The 25,360-nt window shown below is 37.7% G+C and overlaps 1 protein-coding gene across 4 annotated transcripts in view; it reads left to right on the top strand.

Moving 5' to 3' along the window:
* Nucleotides 1-25,360, top strand: part of EPC2 (enhancer of polycomb homolog 2) — a 153,669-nt gene that overhangs the window by 38,535 nt on the left and 89,774 nt on the right. For 3 of the 4 annotated variants that reach the window (XM_064287170.1, XM_064287171.1, XM_064287169.1), the window contains exon 2: nucleotides 8,116-8,275. In XM_064287170.1, the coding sequence (XP_064143240.1) occupies nucleotides 8,116-8,275 (160 nt within the window). Of the gene's footprint in view, nucleotides 1-8,115; nucleotides 8,276-25,360 lie in introns of those variants that run through there. The other variant, XM_064287172.1, reaches the window with a different exon arrangement.

Below are 25,360 nucleotides of genomic sequence, written 5' to 3'. Positions count from 1 at the left end.
TATATAGGTGTATGCTTCAACTCATAGGCAGCAGCAGCCAATCTCATGTATTGCATGTCTCTGGAGTGTTGTAGCATTATCTCTGTTTAATTTTCTTGAGAAAATATTACTGTGAAGTGCATCATGGCTCCCAAACGCAGCAAACCAATGCTAATGATAGCAGCAGAAGGAAGCAAAGGAGAAGTATTGATTTGGAAGTGAAACCAAAGGTATCCCATATAGCTCTGCTAAGCATATAATAGTGGTGTTCACACAACGTACAAATTACATAATGTCCTATTACAGAATGTATCACGGATGTGACGTGACTCTTAGAGAATGTATCATGGATGTTAAGCAGCACGTGACTGTATTCATTTGTTATTTAAAAAAACAAACAAACAAACAAAACCCGTTGCCATCGAGTCGATTCTGCGTCATAGCTACCCTACAGGACAGAGTAGAACTGCCCCATAGAGTTTCCAAGGGGCACTTGGTGGATTTGAACTGCCAACCTTTTGGTTAGCAGCCATAGCACTTAACCACTATGCCACCAGGGTTTCCCATTTGTTATAAGTTAGGTTTATTTGTTGTTGTTATTCTTTGTTGATTTAATCATTTCTTTATTTAGTTTTTTTTTTTTTTTTTTTTTGGTGAAAATGTGCACAGCAGAACCCACTCCCATTCCACAGTGTCTAGATGTAATGATCAGTGACATTGCTTACATTGTGCCAACATCTCATTATTTCTGTTCTGGTTATTTCACTTCCATTTACTTCTGTTTACTTAACTTCCCTGCCGCCCCCCCCCCCTTTCTAATCTATGCTTTAAAATAGTTGTTAACCCTTTGGTCTTATTTATAGGAAAAAAAGAAGCATATATATATATACACACACACACACACGTATACATATACACACAACCAAAACCCGTTACTGCTGAGTCAATTCTGACTCATAGTGACTATATAGGACAGAGTAGAACTGCCCCGTAGGGTTTCTAAGGAGTGCTAGTGGATTTGAACTACTGACCTTTTGGTTAGCAGCCACGGTCTTAACTACTGTGCCACCAGAGCTTTCCATATATATAAATATAAACGCAGTACTCAGGGGTAGCAGTCTTTACTCTCTGAGCTAAACTGTTATTCATGGTTCGAAGAGCGACTAAGAGCCATAGTCTCGGGACTTCTCCAGCATCAGTAGATCCAGTAACCCTTTAAGAATTTGAAGTTCTGTTCCACGTTTTTCTCCTCTTTTATCAGGATTTATCTATTGTGTTCCAGATCAAAGCATTCATTATGGTAGCTGGGCACCATTTAGTTCTTCCGGTGTCAAGGTGGAGGAGGCAGTGATTTATGTATACAGTTAGTTCTATAGTCTAATTCCTTCTGATTCTTGGGTTTCCTTTTTTCTCTTTTGTTCCAGATGAGTAAAGACCTTTAGTTGTATCTTAGATACGCACTCGGAAGCTTTTAAGACCCTAGACTCTACTCACCATCCTGGGAGGAAGAACATAAACTTTAAGAGCTATATGTTATGCCAGTTGACAGGATTGCCCTGTGAATCCACGGCCCTAAGCCTCTGTCCTAGTCATCTAGTGCTGCAATTACAGAAATGCCAGAGTGGATGACTTTAACAAAGAAAATGTATTCTCTCACAGTCTAGTAGGCTTCAAGTCCAAATCTAGGCCATCAGCTCCAGGAGAAGGCTTTCTCTCTCTCTTAGGTCTGGAGGAAGGTCTTTGGGATGCATCAGTCTTTGTGTGGTCTGGGAGCATCTCAGTGTAGGGACCTCAGGTCCAGAGGACACACTCTGCTCCCAGGGCTGCTTTCTGGGTGGCATGAGGTCCCCAACTCCCTGCTTGCTTCCTTTTCCTTTTATCTCTTCAGAGAAACTCTTGTTACATTGGATCAGGGATGTGACCTGGTAAGGGTGTTACAATCCCACCCTAATCCTTTTAACACAAAATTACAATCATAAAATTGAAGACAACCACAGAAGACTGGGAATCATGGCCTAACCAAGCTGATATGCACATTTTTGGGGGAACATAATTCAATCCATGACAGCCTCCAAACCAAGAGAATTAATCCCATGAGGTGATTGGTTATGTTTAATTATTATCAGCATCTGTAACCTTTCCCCCTCTTTATTTTTATTTTATTTTATTTTTTGGTATGAAATTGTTGGAAAACTATACACAACCTAGCATTTGCCCATCCATCCCTTTTCCCTGTGTACAGCTTATTGTCATCAGTTACATGAATCATGCTTTGTAAACTTCCCCCATATTTGGTACCACCTTTCCCATTTTTGTAAACAAAAATAACAACCTAGAGAGTACTTCTTCCTCTCCCTCCCCCATCATTTATTTTTTAAGCATGTGAAACATTAGCATGCCTCTAGAATTCAGAACTATACAAAGGGTGTACTCAGAATTGTCACCTCCCCCAATCCCTTCCACTTTATTTGCAGGACCATATTCTTTCAATTTTTAGCTGATAAATGGAGAATTTTTATTAACGTTCTATGGGTGCTTAAAGGGGCATTGGGTATAAAATTTAATATATATCTATAAGATATACTTCATTAAGTTGTTTAGGCCCCAAAATATTTTTTGTCCAGTTGACAAACGTGTCTTCTCTCAACTAGTCTAGAATCTGTCACTTCATATTATAAGCAATCTGTGCATCAAATAATCCAGCAGCCATTTTGGGAAGCAAAAGCTACAGGATGTACAAGGACTCATACATAAAAACACACTGATAATAAACTCTAATATACTATTCTCAACACAAGACAAATCAACTGGTCAAAAAATAAGTAAGGGCCTAAACAACTTAAGAGACGTGTTTGTCAAGCTCAAAAAAATGGGACTTCATCCTGCAGCTTAGGGGCACCCTCCCTGTGTTTATTCCAGTATAAGCTAGAAACTCTTGAGTTCACTGTGTGCCAGGCATTGGGGACAGAGTGGTGGATACAAAACAGATCCAGTTTTTGCCTACAGCCCAGTAGGGGAATGAGCATCAGTCAGAAGTACAGAAGCAAACGTGAAACTACAAGTCTGGAAAGCCTTACATTGGAAAGGTATATGGTTCTTGGAGAACGGATAAAAGGGTTTTTTTATTTTTTTAACACTTAGGATGGCCAGAGAAGGTTTTACTGAGGAAGTGACCTTTTAAAATATGGACCTGAAAGGTGTTATAATCTAAAAGTAGGCGGTTGTTCAGGGGGTAGGGAGAGTGGTTTGGTCAGGGGGAATAGTGATTTATGTTACTATTTCAGAGTTTACAAATCTTTTGAAGGCTACATTAGTTTAATTTTGCTACAGGCAGTAAGACTTTATCAGGGACAGACAGTAAAAAGTACATTTTATACATATGTAACTGAAATAAATGTTTCACTAAAAAAATTTTTTTACAGCCATAGGGTTTTCTTTTTTACGTATTAAAAAAAAACCCCGTTGCCATCCAGTTGATTCCTACTCATAGCGACCCTACAGGACAGAGTAGAATTGCCCCATAGAGTTTCCAAGGAGCGCCTGGTGGACTTGAACTGCTGACCTTTAGGTTAGCAGCCTTAGACATTATTTATTTTATTTTTGTTGTGGAGAACATACACAGGAGAACATAAACCAATTCAACAATTTCTTCATGTGCAATTCAGGGACATGGATCACATTCTTCAAGTTGTGCAGCCATTCTCACCCTCCCTTTCCAAATAGTTCCTCCCCCATTAACATAAACTCATCGTCCCCTAAGTTTCCTGTGAAATGTATAAATGTTTCATAAAATAATACTTATCCTCACTACACACAGTATCTTCTGATAGTTTTCAGTTTTATGCTTTCGTTTTAAAAATTCAAGGGCTATACTCTATTAATAGATGATGACCGCAGTTTGAAAAACATAGGATTAGATGACCTAAAAGGTTACTGCCCAGCTTGTTATGTTTATAAAATTATTACCAGTATTCGTAAGTCTACCTTCACGGTTAATTAGTGAGGTGTATTTTTGATCTAGGAGCCCTGGTAATGCAGTGGTTAAGCCTTGGCTGCTAACCAAAAGATCGGGGGTTCAAACCAACCAGCTGCTCTGCAGGAGAAAGATGTGGCAGTCTGCTTCCGTAAAGATTACAGCTGGGAAACCCTGTGGAAGGTGCAGTTCTACTCTCCCACCCATACAGGGACGCTAATGGGTTGGAATCGACTCGACGGCAACGGGTTATTTTTAATCTGTGGTCATTAGAATGCATGAAGTGCACAAGCAAACTAATCCTTGTTCAACCTTAAAACTAAATATGTTTTACAGACGTCTGTAACATGTAGTTGGAGTCCCTGGGTGGCACAAACAGTTAAGTACTACTAGCCAGAAGGTTGGCAGTTGACACCTACCTAAAGGTGCCTTGAAAGAAAGGCCTGGTGACCTGCTTCCAAGAGGTTACACAACCTCGAAAACCCTATGGAGCAGTTATACTCTGTGCACATGGGGTTGCCATGAGTCAGGATCTGCGGTTGCTAATGACAACAACAACCATAATACAGAGAGTTATCATATAAAGGTGCATTTCATCCATTTATTGTTTGTTTTTTAATTTAGAAGGGAAGCTCATTTGCAAAGGGTTGAGTTATTCATATGCTTCACTTTATGGTACATTGTTCTGGCTCTTGCAAGGGCCTTCTCTCCCTTCTCCCCTTGTCAGTCTGTCTTTCTGTGTATATATATTTTTTAATTATGGAAATAGACATACACAGAAGTAGAGAAAATAATATAATTAATCCCCATTCACTCATTTTCTACAATTGGTAACATGTGACCAGTCTTATCTCATCTCTGACACCACACCTCCACTGCAGCCAAGATTTTAAAGGGAATTGTAAGTCCTCTCTCATTTATTTATTCTTTTTTATCCCTGTTCCCCACTCCCATTGCCTTCCCTGCCCCTTTAAGCAACCACTCTAATATGTTTAATGTGTCTCTTCTGGCAAAACGTATACTGTTTTGTGTGCATTTATTTTTAATTTATATAAATATGTTATATTCTGTTTCTTACAACTTTTCTTCACTCAGCACTGCTTTTAAGATCCATCATGGTGCAGTATCAACATCTGGACTGTTGATACTAACTGCTGCATAATATTCATGTTGTGTATCTTACACATTTTACTTCTTTACTCTCCCAGTGACAGATAACCACACTGCTTCTTTCCTTCACAACAAATGCCATTTCACTGAATATGTCCACTTACCAATCTGTGTGACTGCCAGGTCATAGAGTAGCATGTTTAATTTGACTGATAATGTCAGGTTGCTTTTTATGATAGTAGCAACAGTCTGCATTCCACAGTGATGCATGTGGAATCTGTGTCCTCACATCTTTCCCAACACTTGGCATTACCCTCATTTCTAATTTTTTGCCAGTCTGATGTAAATTATCTTGTTTTAATGTGTATGTATCTGATTACTAATAAATTTGAGCATCTCTTTATGTGCTTATTAGCTTATTGGGTTTCCTTTTTTGTAAGTTGCGTGTTTATGTCCTTTATCCATTTTTCTATTCAGGTTGCTGTCTTTTTCTTGTTGATTTGCACCAGTTCCTTATATATTCTAGGTATTACTCACTTACAGGTTTTAGACATTGAAAATACCTTCTGCCGTTCTAAGAAATTTATTAATAACTATGTGCTGTCCTTCATTGAACAGAGATCTTTAACTTTGATAATATCATTTTTTTTTGCCTTATGGTTTGTACTTATGACATTTTTTAAGAAATCGTCATCTACTCCTACAGCACAAAGATATTTTCTTCTGTTAACTTTATGGCGTTACCTTCCATATTCAGATATATAATCCATCTTTTACCCACTTTTGTATGTGGGCATAAGGTCAAATCACTTAGTTTTGCCTCTGTATCTTAGTTTCCTCATCTAAAAAATGGGAATAATGTTACGTATCTCATAAGGTTGTTGTGAGGATTAAATGAGTTAAGGTTTTAAAGTACCTAGCACACAGTAAGCACATACATACATAAATGGAAACTATTTGTTCTTTTGATGCTTTTTTAAAAAATTGCTATGACTCTATAAATATTCTGTAATTTCTAGTAGGTAGGTCTTCTTTCCCATGCCACATTTTGCATTTCTTTTTAAAGGTTGACTTAGCTATCCCTGGACTTTTGCTTATTCATTTAAAATTCAGAGTATTTTTTTTTAATATGCTTATGCTTTTTTAATTTAAATTAGTCTTACAAAATGCCATAAAATTGCTGACTATGGTGATAGTATAGGTGATTATTTTTGTGACATTTGGGGGAAGTAGGTATACCTTGGTTTTGATGAAACTTGATGCTGCTCGTGAGAATCTCAGTAGCTCTCCTGGCTTATTGTTATCTTGTCTGTATCATAAGAAACTTGTTTCCTTACTTCCTGTTATGTTTATTTATTTACTCATTAATTTTTCTTTGTTTTTATATCCTCTCTCTTCTTGCTTTATTAATAACGAATGTCAGGAGTTAGTGAAATTAATGTCATTCTTTTGCCATCATTGTTTGATATCTATCCTCTTCTGTCATCCTGTCTTCCATTTAGAGCATACTTTTGGTCATACTGACCTGTAGGGTCGCTATGAGTCAGAATTGACTTGACCGCATTGGGTTTTTTTGTTTTTTTTTTTGACCTACTGTGTGCTTTTCATAGAATGGAACCCCAGTTTTATTTATTGCTGTATCAAAACTTTTCTTCTTAGATCATTGTACTAATTCTTTTAGATCATTGTACTAATTTATTTTGAACAGTAATTTTTCACATATCCTAAAGGCTTGAATGAAATTAAAGATCTTTTAATTTCTTAGACTCTGTAGAGCTTCAAAAAAATATATCGGTATAATACGGTAGAATTAAGAATTTTGGCTTTGTATACACATAGCTGGTGTTCATATCTGTTTTGTCACTTATACCTGTGTGACTTTGAACAAGTTGCTAAACATCTTTATGCCTCAGTTTCTCTATGTGTAAACTTTTGCATAGTCTGGCATATAGTAAGAATTCAATAAAGATTTCATTTATTCATTAATTATAATGAATAATTATATATATATATATATATAGTTAATGTATATTAAGCGGCTTCTGTGTGTCGACCACTAGGTAGTGTAGTTCCTGCACTAGGGACATAGAAGCAAACAAAACCAGCGAAAATCCTTGCCCTCTTGGAACTTAAGTTAGACTTGGAGGAGATGGGCAATAAACAAATAAGATCTCTAGTATATGGTGCTAAATAGTATGAAGAAAAGTCAAGTTGGGAAGGAGCATATAGAGTGCTGGAGCGGGGGTGCTCTTTTAGATAGGGAAGTCACAGAAGGCCTCTGTGATGAGACTTGGAGATAGTTTGGAAGCAAGTCATTTCAATATTTATAAACAGCAAGGAGAGATAGTATGACTAGAGTGAAGGTTGGGAGGGGAGAAGGGTAGGAGATGAGGTCATAGAGGTATAGGGCCTTATAGACTGTAGAGCAATTTTAATTTTTATTCTGAATACCAGATCCACTAGGGAAGTGACATGACCTAATTTACCTTCTAAAAGGTAAAGGAAGAAGTTGGGAAAACATTTAGAGACTAATTACAGTGAATGATGGAGGTAATGAAAAGTGATTAGAGCTTCCATGTATTTTATAGAGTTTTTTTTTTGTTTGTTTAACCTTTATTTTAAAAAAAAAAAAAAATCCTGCTATGATAATATAATCTGTTGAACATCATTTTGTCTTTCTTTGAATTATTCAGAATTTTGTAGTGCTGAAGTTTCAAGTATATAAATGTAGAAGAACTTGAAATTCTTTTCCTGTGATTTGCACATTTTCACTTAATCTGGAAGTTGTGACGAACACTTCAATTAATTTAGAAAATGAGGCTGACTTTTTTAATCAAGATTTAAAATTCTTATTTGTGAATATGTATATTAATTTTTTTAATTCTACTTATTAAAAATATAATCTAAGGGGATAGCAATAAAAGCACAAGTTATCAAGGGAGAGCAATGGCAATGTTTTCTTGCAGTCTTTTAACTTGGTAACTTTTAAATAGAATTATGCATTGAATTAGTATTGTTACAACAACTTATGTTGCCTACTTTACATTTTCCAGGAACATCATTTACAGCGAGCTATTTCAGCACAGCAAGTGTTTAGAGAAAAAAAAGAGAGCATGGTCATTCCAGTTCCTGAGGCAGAGAGCAACGTCAACTATTACAATCGCTTGTACAAAGGAGAGTTTAAACAGCCAAAACAGTTCATTCATATTCAGCGTAAGTTTGTTAATTTATTGTTTTCTGTTTGTAATTTGAATTTTTCAACCAGTAAAAATCTTTTTTTTGCACAAAGAGATTTTATTTTAATTTTTCGATTTATACACACTGATTAATAGAAATGTAAAACATTAAAGAATTAAATCCCTCTATGCTTATGTCTGAACTTGGAGATTATTTTGAGTGTTAGTAACATTTGGAATATTTGATGTTTATGCAGTATGGAATTTTCTGTAGCACTTATACTTTATTATACAGCTAAAGGCCACATATTACTATACCGAAATAGAGTTTATTTTTAAAGGCCCAGTGGTTGTAATGGCCAGGGGCAGCAGTGAGTTTTGTGAAAATTTTCAGAATCAGATTCCACACCTCTGCCATCATCCAGTTTTTATAAAAATCTAATTTTGCCGCCTCAATACTGTCTTTTCTTTATTCCACTGTTAACTATTTTAGATTTTTACTGTTTCAGTAACTTCGTATTATATTTACTGCTCCTTCACCCCACCTCTTGTGCTTCCTCTCTTCTGTCTTCTTCACAAAGTTCACCAGCACCAGAGTGGTCTTCTTTAAGTGTCGTTCTGCTCAGATTATGCTCTTGCTTAAAATCCTCCTGTAGTTCTTCATTGTCTACGTTAGGAGTTTTCAGCAGATTCTGCAGACATGTGCTAGTATCTTGGTATCTTGTCTGATGGCATAAAAAAAAAACTTGGGAAGCTTGTGAAATTAGAGATACCAAGGCTCCCATAAAGGCCTTCCTGTCTGAGAGTGTCTGAGTATACAGCCTCGCATTTTTTAAAAAGTTCTCTAAGTAATTCTGAATTTCCACCAGATTTGAGACTGAATGTAAGATCTGCTTTTGTTTTTATTGATTCTAAGATGTACATTTTTCATCTTTGAAATGAGATTGTGCCTTAAATTACTGTGGTCCTGGATTGAAGTCTAGTTCTTTTAAAGAAAATTAGCATTTGTTTCTGCCAGTCATCATCTGGGGACACCACCAACCTGAGACCACTTTAAAGTCATTGCTTATTTTGTTTTGTTTGTTTGTTTTTGGACCACACTGGTAGCTCTAATTCAGGTTCAGACCTGCTTGTGGTTAGTTCTCATGGGGAGATTTTTTTTTCCCCCCTTGCTGTCCCTTTCTGCATGGCTGGTTTATTTCTTCTTTATCTTTCAGGAGTATTCTATTTCAAAAGGCCCCAACATAAAGCTGCTTTTCTTAGCATACATAAAATAATGGTGCATCCATTACAAAACTGATGACAGTTTATATTCGATAGACTTCAGTAACACCCAAATTCTGTGCAGTGACACACTGCGTAATGTCCGTTTGGGCAGCATCCCACCACATACACGTCTGTGGTCCCATAACGTTATACTAGAGTCCAGAAATCCCAATGGAGAACAAGATGTAGTGGATTTAGTCACATTGCACTGGATAATCGCAACGATCTTCAAAAAACAAAGAACTCTCCAAACTGTTAAAGGATTGGCTCCACTGAAAACTAAAAGGCTAACGAAAACGCGACAGGAACCTGTATCAGATATGGAGAGATTGCAGATGATACGGATTGAGGACCAAACACAAAAGCGAATCCCTCGCTCAGCACGTTAGTGATCACTGCTAAGGCAGTAAGCTTGTTTGAGATACGTAAAGAAAAGCAGGAACGATACTGAGTTTAGTGCTAGATGGGTGATTCAGGCGCTTCGAACATTTTTCACTGCATAGTGTGAAAGTGAGCGGTGAGTCTGCGAGTACTGCTGCCAAGGCAGCAGCAGAATTTTTTGAAACCTTAGATAAACTAATCGTAGAGGGCGATTTTTTGCCCCAGCAAATTTGGAATACAGACAAAGTCTCCTCATCCTGGAAACAAATGCCTGAAAGGACCTTTCTCTGTAACATGGTGTTTACACAACGTCCAGATCACGTTAATTCCTATTTCACAGAATGCATTGTGAACATTAAGCAATGCATGACTGTAGTATGATTTACAAAGCCCTTCTTGATTTGTTCCATCTACTCCTCTAACCTCATTTCCTATTGCTCTTTCCTCACTTTCTGTGTCATGGAGACTACTTAAAAGTAGCCACATTTGCCTTGTTGTTTCACATTCCACACTTAATTGCACTCACCATACTTTATTTGCAATTATTTTTGTAACCATTCTTTCTCTCCTTTTAGACTGTGAGCTCCTTGAGGGCAGGAACTGTATTTTATTTTTTTGTATCTTCAGAGAAAAGTACTTGGTCTATAGATGCTTAATAAATGCATGTTTGTTGACTGACTGAATTGTTTTTAAATGGCTTTTTTTGAAAGCTCTTAGGTGTTAGAATCATTTCCCGGGGATTCATTTCCCTGAAGAATTCAAGAAAAACACACATAATTATTTTTGATTTGTATCCTCTGTGTTCTCTGACTTTGAGTTTCTTTAGCTTATTGAATTTGCCTTACCTTTTTGTATCAGTTAGGAGGGAAACAATTGTTCATGATAGGAATTTTAATGATTCCTCTTAGCCAAATTAATCATATTTTTATGTTTTAATAACAATATAGCTGGACAACAGGACCATTTAAAAAACCATTCTTTGAAACCAAAAACCAGAAATTAGATTTTGGGGTCAGGCCCACTGGATACAATAAATACCTAGTGTTGGCTTTTTCATTTTACTTTATTACTGTAAAAAATGGAATAAAAATAATAGAGAATTATTTTAACTATTTTCATTTCTTTTAGCTGTCAACACATATACTCTGCATGTTATACTATACAGTATTGTAATTACACGTAACAGGTTTTTATTCTGTCTTTTCTATTTAACATTTTAAGTCTCTCAGGTCTCAAATTATCATTTTAAATGATTATATAATTTTTAATCAAATTGATATTCCATGTTTTGCATACCTATATGCCTGTTGGAAACCCTGGTGGTGTAGTGGTTAAGTGCTATGGCTACTAACCAAAAGGTCGGCAGTTCGAATCCACCAGGCGTTCCTTGGAAACCCTATGGGGCAGTTCTGCTCTGTCCTGTAAGGTCACTATGAGTCAGAATTGACTCGATGGAAATGGTTTTTTTTTTTTTTAATATGCCTATTATTGGACTTAAGGCTGTCTGTACTAAATTTTTAAACTTATGTTATTAATGAGTTTTTTTCAAGAAGGCTCTTTTTTCCCCTCTCTTTTTAAACTTACATGTAACTTATTGCCAACTCCTTAAATATAAGGAATTTCAGAAAAATACCACTCTGAATTTTTCCTTTTAATCATAGATTTGAAAGAATCTCCATTTACCTGGCTGGGGAAAAGATTGTAAAATTGCCATGGGGCTTTACAGTAGAATAGCATAATTCAGGCCTGTTACTTTGCTTGCCTGGACTTTGGCGGAGCCTCCTTATTGGTCTTTGTGCTCTAGTCTTGATGCCTTCCAGTCCGTCATTCACATTGCCACTATTGAGATTATTACCCATTTCAGAATTTTTCAGAGACTTTCTGTTGCTTATAGGATAAAATTTTAACACCTTTGTATGAAGTATAAGGCCTTCCTTTGTGCCTCTAGAGCCATGTTTTCCTGTGTGTTCTTCTACTGTGACACTCACCTTATTAAAATTCAGCTTAAGGGTCTTTTTCCTACTTCAGACTGTAAGTTCCTCAGGAGCAGGCACTGCATCTGGTATACTGTAGTGTTTTCATTACCCAGTGCAGACCCAGACTACAGTCTCAGTAAACTTTTCCCCCGAATTCCTACAACCCTTCACACTTTAAGCTACAATATTAATGAGCTTCTTGCAGTTCAGTGACATATGCCAAATTTTCTCATGCTTCCATACCACAACCGTTTACTTCTCTGCTTGTTAAAATACAACTTGTTCTCCAAGTCTCACCTCCAGGATTACCTTTAGGAGACTTTTTCTGATTCCTGTAAGCCAAATTCTTAGTGCTGTTTGCCTTAAGCCCTACCATGCATGCCTTTATTGTAGCATTGACCACCTTCAGTTGTGATTGCTTGCCTACTGTTGCTTTACTATGCTATAAAACTCGGTGAGAGCAGAGACATTTTTTTTTTAACTTCACTGCCTATGTAGCACCTACTATATGGTTAGGTGTGCAGTTAAATATTTGCTGAATAAATGAATGAATTGATGAGTGAATGATGGAAGATAAAAACATACACCATTGATCATTGGCATTTCTGAGACATGAGTCTTACAGGATTCAAAATTCTACAGAGAATCAAATATAAGACACATTATTAGTGCATACAATGAAATGATTCAAGAGAATGGCTGTGTGACATCCCAGTTTGAAATTAAAAGCTGATCTCTCTTATTTAGCAACAGTGTCATTTTTGGGCAAAGAGTGTCTGCCAACAAAGAGTGGAGTAACTGCAGACTGGTATTGATGTGAGGTAAACATCCTTGTTTCTTCCTGTTTCTTGAAGTACCAGTCATCCATGTTGGTATTCTGGAAAACTTAATCACAACGCATTGGAGTATTCTTACCAGGCTAGAAGTATCTTGAAGGCATTTAGTCTTTGATAATCCAAGATACTCGAACTATTCCTCATTTAGTCTGATTCTACATGCTGGTAGTTGTGAAACACATGCAGAAAGTGCCACTTCCATTTTACTTGCTGTTAAAACGCATTTCCTTTGGGTACCTCAGCCCAGATGTTACCATTCCTTTTAGAGTTCAATAGCATCATTAAATTCAGGACCTAAATGCTTCTCCTTCAGGGATCAACTTCGTTTATATTGCAATGAATTCTTTATTTGATCTCCTCTTACCTCATTTATTTAATATGATAGTAGTTTACAGTTGACATTAAATATCTCAGAATTTTAGAACATGAAGGACTTTGAGATATTGTTTCATAAATATTCTGAAGTTAGTTTGTATATAGTTGTGAACTCAGTTATTTTTTTAGTTTTCAGTGAAATGGTTATTGGAAGCAGGACTCTGTTTTTTATTTTGAAGTGAAGGTTTGGCTCCTCTTCTCAGTGTATTACACCTACAAAAATCATCTCACCTGCTTCTTGGCTGAAAGAAAGGAGAGTTAAGGAGAAGGGGATAGGTATGGTAAAGACCTGTTGGTGTCAAGCTGATTTAGACTCATAGTGACCCTATAGGACAGAATAGAACTATCCCCCCCTCCCCATAGCATTTCCAAGGCTGTAATCATTGATGGGAGTGGACTGCCACATCCTTCTCCCATGAGCAGTGGTTGGTGGCTTCGAACCACCGACCTTTCAGTTAGCAGCCAAGCACTTAACCAGGACTCCTATAACCAAACAAAACTAAACTTGTTGCCCTCAAGTCAATTCCAACTAATAGTGACCCTGTAGAACAGAGTAGAACTGCCCTGTAGAGTTTCCAGGGAGCGGTTGGTGGATTTGAACTGCTGACCTTTTGGTTAGCAGCTGTAGCATTTAACCACTACGCCACCAGGGTTTTCTAGGACTCCTGTAGGTATGCTTTAAAAAAAAAAAAAAACCATTGCTATCGAGTCAATTCTGACTTATAGTGACTCTATAGGCCAGAGTAGAATCTCTCCTTAGGGTTTCTAAGGCTGTAAATCCTTACAGAAGCCGACAGCAACATCTTTCTCCTATGAAACAAATGGTGGGTTTGAACCACAGACCTTTTGGTTAGCAGCAGAGGCTTAACCACTGCGTGGTAGTTCCTTATTGTCAGGCAGGGAGAGGAACGAACTCAAAGGAGATTGAATTCTGCCATTTGTGTCTCCTCCCAAGATCTTAAGCACTGGAAAAATTACTTTGTATTTGTTACACTGCTGTACACCTCATTACACTTTAAGGTGGATCCTTCTCAGTCCGATAAAGCTGACTATTGTCAAGGCTGCACTGGAAACAGGAAAAATTATTCTGTATAAAGTAGACCTGTGTATTCCTCTTAAGTTTTCAACAAGAGTGAGATAGATGCTGGCGTAACATCCAACTCCAGTCTCTGTCCTTGCAATGTCATTAATATTTTATATTTTTCCCATTAAACAGATGTTGATAATTAACCCTTTTCTTTGGTAAGGGCAAACATGTTTTGATTAGAAAGAATTGGAAAAGATCCCAAATAAAGAACATTGTTCTGTTTATGTAGTAAACCTTGATGAAAAGAAGGCATTTCAGAACCATCATTTTCTTAAAAAAATTTTCGTGGATGTGTATGATGTTATTTTGAGCTCAAATCCCATGAAATGACATCACCGATTTAAATAAATAACTAAAATACTGGAAAAACAGTGCCACAACTAGATGAGCACGTTTGAAGGCTCCTTTATAGAAAGAGATTGTATCACATTTATATTAAAAAAAAAAAAAAAAAATTCCAGGTAAAGTTGGGTCTCAGGTTAGGGTCCAGTGAGCAAGGCCAGATCCTGAGGGCTAACCATATTCAAGTCAACTGGCTTTAAGGGTCTCACCTCTCAAGATTGTGCCAATCTAACTGCCTCTATCCTTGGTTAAAGCTGTCAGTCTGGGGCTGGAGAGGTTGGAACAGTATGGGTGGCTGCTACTCCAGGAAGGAGGAGGAGGCCTAAAACCCAGAAGATACTAAATATTAAAGTAATGCCAGGTGTTTTGGGGGAAAAGCAAAATAATTATTTAGCAGTCTGGGTCAGAGACGAAAGAGAAGTCTGAGTTAAAGGAGTGCCCCTTGGGCCTGTGTGCATTTACTTATGTTCACTATTTAAAAGAAAAAAGTTACTATTTGAGATAACTTGGAATAAAATGCAGCACGTAGAAGACCAGGGTTAAAGAAATCAGGAAGAAGATAAAGACACCATAAATAAACAAACAAACAAAAAACAAAAGACCAGGGTTAAAGAAATCAGGGAGAAGATAAAGACACCATAAAAAAAAAGTAAGAGGTAAATTTGAGCATAGGTGTGCATATTTAGGTGCAGTATAATGAATAGACAAAGCAAAAAAGCAGGATGGGTCATAGGTGCATATCTTGCAGGTGCATATGACCCTGATGCTTTTAGAACTCTCTCCTGTGCAGCTTCATCAAAAAGATCTGTGATGTAACCCCACACACCTGATTGTACTAGTAGGAGTTAATAGGAATAGGTCTTCAGCATATTCACCAAGCAGCTAGCATCCGTTTGGAAAATTCTGCATCTTTCTGAGAGTTGGCACCTTTCAGCGTCTTGTCTGTCTCCCTGTGGACCATAACGGACTACAGGAAATTTGCCTTCCCATCTTACCCCAGTAATTTCGTGGACCCATCTACATAAAAAAATATTTTTTTCATATGTTTATTTTTTGAAAATTTTAATAGAAGAGTGAAATTTCCTTCCACAGTGATGGGTAAAGGCATAATAAAGTAAGTAGCTAACATTTACTGATCTCTGTGTCCAGATTCTGTTAGTGCTTTGCATATTTTAGGTCAGTTACTCTTCAGAGGAACCCTATGGGGCAACTAATGTGTTTATCCTCATTTTAAAGATAATAGATTAAGTAAATAGCCCAAGGTAATACAGCTAGTAAGTGGAAGATTCAGAATTCGAATGCAGACTCTTCTGGCTCCAGAGTCTGCCCCCCTAACCTGTATTATACTGTCTCTAGGTCATGGCTCAGTATAAGATAGAAATACTGGTGTACGTTTGATGCACATTATACGTTGATAGAAATCCATTACCATTCAAATGTGGTTGATAATAAAATCAACAATGGGGTAAATGTTTGTCTTTTTTTTTTTTGATGGAATTTCTCAGAGTAGAGGGTAGGCTGCTGGCTGACAGAAAAGGGACTCCTGCAAGTAAAAGGCAGAGGCAAACGACTGTTATGAGATACTTTTCTGGTTTAGCCTGGCAGAGGAGTAATAAATAAAAGGACAGTATGCATGGGGATGAAGGCAGTTACCAAGGAAGAGAGAAAAACTTGGAACCATGAGAGTAATAAAAAGAAGTGCTTAACATTTCATGATTTTGCTTAGAGAAGTGAGGAGCTCTGTTGAAAGGGGGTCAAGTCTAGCTTTGGGAAAGGTCCAAGGCCGGTTTTTAAAAGAGCCTTTTAAGTTTTACAAATTAAAGACATTAGGGGAAAAGCCACTAAGGCAACAATGTAGGCTGAGCTTTCTGAAAAAAAAAAAAAAAAAAAAAATGGCTGCCGCTTGCTCAAACACACATGAAATAAGATCATCCAGGACCTTTGGATTCTTGGAAGTAACAGGGCACAGTTAGAGAACCCCTTCTAGTGTGGGTGCCCTGGCTTACTCCAAGTCCAACCCATCTTTGAAGATAATCTTGCAACCCTAATAAAAGGAGGCCCAAGTTGATAAAGGGCTGTGTGGCATTCATTTCTAAAACCCCAACCGAAGCGCTATGCTTGGCACATAGTAAAGTTTGCTTTGGATGGAATGAATTGGACTGTGTAGGACCTTGGTCAAGTGGCTTCATATTCTCCATCTTTTTTTGTTTTAAAAGACATGGTTACAAAACCTCTCATGGCTATCTAGAAGAGACTAAAATGGATAATAGAAGTGGTTTAAGCGATGAAAGATTAAAAGGCAGCCTTTGTGGTGTTCCCAAATAGTCCAAAATAATATTTTGGTGATTATAGTGCTTTGATAATTGTTTTCTCATTGGTATTCTCACTGTGAGTAAAATAACCAAAGCCACAGGAAAATACAACCTCCCACCCAATGTGAATAGAAGATTTCAGAGTGGCTTGAGAAGACAAACTGTAAAGTATTATAATGAAATGTGCAGAGACCTGGAGTTAGAAAACCAGAAGGGAAGAACACACTCGGCATTTCTCAGGCTGAAAGAACTAAAGAAAAATTCAAGCCCGAGTTGCAATATTAAAGGATTCTAGGAGCAAAATATTGAATGACTCAGGAAGCATCAAAAGAAAACGGAAGTAGTTACAGACCTTCGGTGGCAGCGGGGGTTTATGTTAGTAAAGGAGGAACAACTCAGAAAAGAAGGGTGAGAATAAAGTTTGCTTTGGATAGAATGAACTCAGTGTAATTAGTGTCACTAGATGATACATGTAGAAAATGTTAAATTGGTGTATATTTTGCTGTATATATTAACAACAAAATAAATTTAGAAAAAAGTGTGTAGTGTTAGCCTTGTAGGTATATTGTTACATGTAAGCTGGGCTTACAAAAAATTTTTTGGTTGAAACTACAGGGATATTTTTATAAAAAAAATAATAAATTTTTGCTACAACACTGCACACACACACACAAAGAAGATGGAATACACAGTTACTGTACCAAAAAGAATTGGTCGATGTTCAGCCATTTCAGGAGCTAAAATAGGATCAAGAACTGATTGAGAAAGAAGTCCAAGCTGCACTGAAGGTGTTGACAAAAAAACAAAGCTCCGGGGATTGACAGAACACCAATTGAGATGTTTCAACAAATGGATGTAATATTGGGAGCACTCACCCACCTATGCCATGAAATTTGGGATACAGCTAGCTGGCCAACTGACTGGAAGAAATCTATATAGTGCCCATTCCAAAGAAAGGTGATTCAATAGAATGCAGAAATTATCAAACAATATAATATTACATGCAAGTAAAAAATTTTTTTTTGTACTTTAGCGCCCCATAAACAGTACATATATTGTTCTGGGACGTTGGTTACCAACTCCACAACATGACAACACGCTTCCTTCTCAACCTTGGGTTCCCTATTACCAACTTTCCTGTTCCCTCCTGCCTTCTAGTCCTTATCCCTGGGCTGGTGTGCCCCTCTAGTCTTGTTTTGGTTTTTGAGCCTGTCTAATCTTCGGCTGAAGGGTGAACCCCGGGAGTGACTTCTTTGCCGAGCTAAAAGGGTTCTGGGGGCCATATTCTCGAAGCTTCTCCAGTCTCTGTCAGGCGAGTTAAGTCTGGTCTTTTTTTTGTGAGTTAGAATTTTTTCCACATTTTTCTCCAGCTCTGTCCAGAACACTGCACCACGAGATCAGAGCAGTTGTCAGTGGTAGCCAGCCACCATCTAGTTGTACTGGACTCAGTCTGGTGGAGGCTGTGGTAGTTGTGGTCCATTAATCCTTTGGACCAGTCTTTCCCTTGTGTCTTTTGTTTTCTTCATTCTCCCTTCCTACAGGATGAAACCAGTGGCTGGCCACTTACAAGATTTTTAGACCCCGGACACTACTCACCAAAGTAGAATGTAGAACATTTTCTTTATCAACTATGTTACACCAACTGAGCTAGATGTTCCTTGAGACCATGGGCCCCATAGCACCCAGTCCAGCAATTCAGGCTTTTAGGGAGTCTGGTTGTATCTATGGAGTGTCCATGACCCTGCCTTGTACAAGTTGTGCTGGCTTCCCCAGCAGTGTGTACTGTCTTACCCTTCACCAAAGTTACCACTTGTCTACTGTGTATTTAGTGTTTTTCTGTCCCCACCCCTCCCCTCCTTCATAACCATCAAAGATTATTTCTTGTTGTGTGTAAACCTTTTCATGAGTTTTTCTAGTAGTGGTCTCGTGCAATATTTGTCCTTTTATGATGGACTTACTTCACTCAGCATAATCCCCTCCAGATTCATTCATGTTGTGAGATGCTTCACAGATTCATCATTGTTCTGTATTGTTGCATAGTACTCTGTTGTGTGTATGTACCATAGTTTGTTCATCCATTCATCTATTAATGGGCATCTAGGTTGTTTCCATCTTTTTGCCACTGTGGACAATGCTACAGTGAACGTGAGTATGCATATGTCTATTCCTGTGACGGCTCTTCTTTCTCTAGGATATATTCCTAGAAGTGGGATTGCTGGATCATAGGGTATTTCTATTTCTAGCTTTCTAAGGAAGCACCATATCGCTTTCCAAAATGGTTGTACCATTTTGTATTCCCACCAGCAGTGCATAAGTGCTCTAGTCTCCCTGTAGCCTCTCCAACATTTGTTATTTCCTGTTTTTTTGACTCGTGCCAGTAATGCCAGGGTAAGATGGTATCTCATTGAGTTTTGATTTGAATTTCTTTAATAGCTAGTGAACATGAGCATTTCCTCCTGCGCCTGTTAACTGCTTGAATGTTGTCTTTAGTGAAATGTCTGTTCATTTCCTTTGCCCATTTTTTAATTGAATTATTTGTGTTTTTGTGGTAGAGGTGTTGGATTTTCCTGTAGATTTTAGAGATTAGACCTTTGTTGGATTTTGTCTTAGCCAAAAGTTTTTTCCCAGTCTGTAGGTTCTCTTTTTACCCTTTTTGTGAAGTCTTTGGATGACCCTAAGTGTTTCATTTTTGAAAGATCCCGGTTATCTAGCTTATCTTCTAGACAGTTGTTAGTTATGGTTTTATCCTGTTAATGCTGTGTATCAGGGACCTCTAGCATTCGTTCTGTTTTTTCTTCTATGTTCTTTATAGTTTTTGGTTTTATATTTAGGTCTTTGATTCATTTTGAATTAGTTTGTGTGTATGGTGTGAAGTATGGCTCCTGCTTCATTTTTTTTTGCAGATGGACATGCAGTTTTGCCAGCACCATTTGTTAAAAAGACTGTCTTTTCCCTATTTGATGGACTTTGGGCCCTTGTCAAAGATCGGGTGACTGTAGGTGGATGGATTTACACCTGGGTTCTCAATTCTGTTCCATTGGTCAAGTATTTGTCATCATACCAGTACCAGGCTGTTTTGACTACTGTAGCTGTATAGGAGGTTCCGTGGTCAGGTAGTGCAAGCCCCTACTTTATTTTTCTTCAGTAGTGCTTTACTTATCCAGGGCCTCTCCCCTTTCCATATAAAGTTAATGATTAGTTTTTCCATCTCTTTAAAGAATGTTGTTGGTATTTGGATCAGAATTGCATTGTATTCGTAGATTGCTTTGGGTAGAATTGTCATTTTCACAGTGTTGAGTCTACCTATCCATGGGCAGCACGTGCAAGTAAAACTTTGCAGAAGATAATTCAGAAATAGTTGCAGCGGTACATTGACAGAGAACTGCCAGAAATTCAAGCCAGATTCAGAAAAGGATGTGGAATGAGGGATGTCATCACTGATGTCAAATGAATCTTGGCTGAGTGCAGAGAATACCAGAAAGATGTTTACCTGTGTTTTATTGACTATGCAGGGGCATTCGACTGTGGATCATAACATTGTGAAGAGTGGAAATTCCAGAACACTTTAATTGTACTCATGCGGAACCTGTACATAGACCAAGAGGCAGTCGTTGGGACAGAACCAGGAGATAGTGTGGTTTAAAATCAGGAAAAGTGTGTGTCAGGGTTGTGTCCTTTTATCGTACTTATTCAATCTTATATGCTCAGCATATAATCCAAGAAGCTGGACTATATGAAAAAACGTGGCATCGATGCTGGAAGAAGACTCATTAACAACCTGTGATATGCAGCTGGCACAACCTTGCTTGCTGAAAACGAAGAGGACTTGAAACACTGATGAAGATCAGAGACTATAGCCTTCAGTATGGATTGCACCTCAACATAAAGAAAACAAAAATCCTCACAGCTGGAGTGATAAGCAACATGATGAAAATGGAGAAATATTGAAGTTGCCAAGGATTTCATTTTATTCAGACCCACAATCGACACCCATGGAAGCAGCAGTCAGGAAATCAAACAATGTATTACATTCAGCAGATCCACAAAAGACTTCTTTTAACGTGTTCAAAAGCAAAGATGTCACTTTGAGGACTAAGGCAGCCTGACCCAAGCCATCATATTTTCAAGTGTCCCGTGCACGGAAAAACTGGACAAGGAATAAGGAAGACTGAAGAGGATTTGATGCCTTTGAATTATGGTGTTGTTGAAGAATATTGACTACACCATGGACTACCAGAGAATGAACAAGCCTGTCTTGGAAGAAATACAGCCAGAATGCTCCTTAGAAGTGAGGATGGCAAGACTTCATCTCACGTGCTTTGGACATCTTATCAGGAGGGACAAGTCCCTGGAGAAAGACATCATACAAGGTAAAGTAGAAGGTCAGTGAAAAAGAAGACTTCTCTCAAGGAGATGAATTAACACAGTGGCTGCAATTTTGGGCTCAAAAATAGCAATCATTGTGAGGATGGTGCAGGACTCAGCAGTGTTTCGTTCTGTAGTATGTAGGATCACTATGAGTTGAAGGTAACTTGATGGCACCTAATGATACAATAACAACCCAACATGGTTGAGTGAAGCCACTTTTTTCTTAAAATGGGCATTGTTCAAAATTACTTGTTTCTCATCGCTGGCTTAAGAATCTCCTTTGTACTAGACTGAGACCAGAAAGACTAGATGGTGTCTGGTAGCCACTACCTACCGCTCTGACCAGGAACACAATAAAAGGTCCTGGTTAGACTGGAAGAAAAATGTAGAACAAAATCAAGATTCGTAAAAAAGACCATACTTACCAGAGGAACCACTGAGACTATAGCCTTAAGAGACCCTTCTAACATGGAACTGAAGACACTCTGGGAGATCATTTTTCAGCCAAATAATAAACAGGCCTATAAAATAAACAGTGACACCCGTGTGACAAGTGCTCCTTAGAACAGTCAACTATATGAGACCCAAAGAGCAACACTGCCCAAAAGCAAAGATGAGAAGATGGAGGGGCAGGGAAAGGGGACTGTTAGAAATGGAGAACCAAGGGTGAAAATGGGGAGAGTGCTGACACATGGTAGGGATTGCAGCTAATGTCATGAACAGCTTGTGTGTGAATTACTGAACGGGAAACTAATTTACTATATAAACTTTCACCTAAAGGACAATAAAATGTCCCCCTCCCCCCCAAAAAAATCTCTGTTGTCTTTCTCTGATAGAAATTAAGAAAGTAGGTTTTTTTTTTTTGAAGAAGTTGGTATTTATATTCAGATTATAAAGAAAAGCGAAACGCTCACTGCAAAAAAAAATTTTTAATAATTTCATCTCACAAAGATAAGCAACAGAGATAAAAGTTGTTTCCTCTTTTTCCGTGCATGTGCATTTATAGATTTACAGTTATGCTGTATATATCTGTGTGTGTGTGTATGTGTATTCATGGCTTTTGCTTGTTTTGCTCAGCATTTCCCATGTCATTATATAATTTTTGAAAGTTTTCACATAAAACAAGAAATTAGTTTTGTGTCCCTCCGTAGTTGGCGAGAATATATAAGAAGGAAAGCCAGTACTGAAGATTTTTGTTATTTTCATTTAAGAGGGAGTTTTAGACCCAGATTATTTATGATTTTGCTACGTTACTAAAATATGAATTCGCATTTTAAGGGAATAAAAAAGGATTTTGGGCTTTTTTTTTTAATTAGTTGACTTATTTTTTAAAACAGTTGTATGTTTACAGAAAAACTGAGTAGATAGTGCAGAGAATTCCCAGATATCACCTCCCCCCATACACACACAGTTTCCCAAGTTACTAACATCTTGCATTAGTGTGATAACATTTGTTACAATTGATGAACCAACATTGGTGCTCTGTATCTTATTATTAACTAACATCCATAGTTTACATTAACATTCACTCTCAGTGAATGAACTATATATAAGTTCATGGATTTTAACTAATGTGTAGTGTCATGTTTCCACCATTACAGTATCAAACAGGAATTTCACCATCTAAAAAATCCCCTGTGATTTACCTCTTCATCCTTCCCTTGGTCCCTCCCTCAAGCCCTTGGCCATCACTGGTCTTTTTATACTTGCTGTAGTTTTGTCTTTTCCAGAATGTCATGACAGTATGTAGTCTTTTCAGACTGGCTTCTTTCCCTTAGCAGTGTGCATTTAAGGTTCCTTCCTGTTTTTATATGCCTTGATAGCACATTTCCTTTTCTTGCTGAATAACAGACCGTTGTGGAGCCCTGTGGTGCAGTGGTTAAGAGCTTACTTAGCTGCTAACCAAAAGATAGGCAGTTCAAATCTACCAGCCACTCCTTGGAAACCCTGTGGGGCAGTTCTATTCTGTCCCATAGGGTCACCATGAGTCGGAATCAACTTGAGGGCAATGGGTTTGGTTTCTGGTTTGGTATGGGTATACTGAATTTTGTTTATCCATACACCTATTGTAGGACATGGTTTCCAGGTTTTGATGATTATGAATAAAGCTGCTATAAGCATTTGTTTGCAGGTTTTTGTGTGGACATGAGTTTTCAACTTACTTGAGTAGGTATCTAGGGAGCACTAGATTGCTGGATCGTATGATAAGACTGTTTCGCTTTGTAAGAAATTCCCAGTCTTGCAAATTGACTTCTGTTTTGCATTCCTCGCAGTGATAAGGATGAGTTACTGTTGCTCCACATCCTCACTGGTTCTTGGTATATTGCCCGTTTTTTTGGATTTTAGCCATTCTCTTATGTGTAGTGTGGTATCTCGTTGTTTTAATTTGTAGTTCCCGAATGACATATGATGTTGAGCATCTTTTCATATGATTATTTGCCATCTGTATATCTTCTTTGGTGATGTGTCTGTTCAGATCTTTTGACCATTTTCTAATTGGGTTGTTTACTTTTTTATTGTTGAGTATTTTAGGAGTTCTTTGTACATTTTGGATACAAGTACTTTATCAGACATGTATTTAGCAAATATTTTTTCCCAGTCTGTGGCTTCTCTTCATTCTCTTAACAGTGTCTTTCACAGAACAGAAGTTTTTAATTGTAAGAAAGTTCAAATCATCTGTATTTTTTTCATGGATCATGGTTTTGGTATTTATCTGAAAACTCATTGCCAAACCGAATACCACCTAGATTTTTTCCTATGCTGTCTTCTTTTAGAAGGTTTATAGTTTTGCATTTTACATTTAGGTTTATGATCCATTTTGAGTTAATTTTTGTGAAAGATGTCACGTCTGTGTGTAGATTCATTTTTGTTGCCTGTGGATGTCCAGCACCTTTTGTTGAAAAGACTGTCCTTTCTCCATTGAAATTGCTTTTGCACTTTTGTCAGATCAATTGATTGTGTTTGTGTGGGTCTATTTCTGGGCTGTCTATTCTGTTCCATTGATCTATTAGTCTTATCTTTTGCCAGTACCACACTGTCTTTATGGTAAGTCTTTTTTTTTTTTTTAATCAATTTTTATTGTGCTTTAAGTGAAAGTTTACAAATTAGGTCAGTCTCTCATATAAAAATTTACATACACCTTGCCATACACTCCTGATTGCTCTCCCTCCAATGAGACAGCAGAGTTCTTCCTCCACTCTCTCTCCTCTTGTCCATTCGGGTAGCTTCTGGCCCTCTCTGCCCCCTCATCCCCCCTCCACACAGGAGATGCCAGCATAGCCTCATGTGTCCACTTAATCCAAGAAGCTCATTCTTCACCAGTATCATTTTCCATCCCCTCTTCCAGTCTAATCCCTGTCTGAAGAGTTAGCTTTGGGAATGGTTCCTGTTCTGGGCTAACAGAAGGTCTGGGGACCATGGCCTTGGGGGTCCCTCCAGTTCCAGTCTGGTATGGTAAGTTTGGAAGTCAGATAGTGTCAGTCATTCAACTTTATTCTTCTTCAGTATTGTGTTGACTGTTGTTGTTAGGTGTCGTTGAGTCTGTTCCGACTCACAGTAACCTTATGTACAACAGCAGTCTGGATCTTTGGCCTTTCCATATAAACTTTGGAAGCAGTTTGTCAATATTCACAAAATAACTTTTTGTGATTTTGACAGGAATTGCACTGAATCTATATATCGAGTTGGAAAGAATTGACATCTTTCTGTCAGTGAACACAGCATATCTCTTTGTTTATTTGGATCTTTCATTTTTTTCATCACAGTTCTGTATTTTTCTTCAAATAGATTTTGTACGTATTTTGTGAGATTTATCCTTAAGGGTTTTGTTTATTTTGGTGCTAATGTAAATGGTGTTGTGTTTTTTATTTCAAATTCCAGTTGTTCATTGCTGGTATATTGGCGAACAATTAACTTTTGTATATTAACCTTGCATACTGTAACTTTATGGTAATCACTAGTTCCAAGAGGGTTCCCCCCCGCCTTTGGTGAATTCTTGGGGATTGTCTACATACCAGACAGTCATATCATCTGTGAACAGAGAGTTTTATTTCTTCCTTCCCAACCTGTAAACCTTGCATTTTTTTTTCCATATTGCATTACATAGAACTTCCAGTACAATGTTGTTGAGGAATAGTGAGAGAGGCCCAACCTTACCTTGTTCCCCATCATAGAGGGAAA

This window comes from Loxodonta africana, chromosome 6 (genome assembly GCF_030014295.1).
Source record: "Loxodonta africana isolate mLoxAfr1 chromosome 6, mLoxAfr1.hap2, whole genome shotgun sequence".
NCBI classification, from domain to species: Eukaryota; Metazoa; Chordata; class Mammalia; order Proboscidea; family Elephantidae; genus Loxodonta; species Loxodonta africana.
This window is presented reverse-complemented; position numbering and strand designations above follow the sequence as displayed.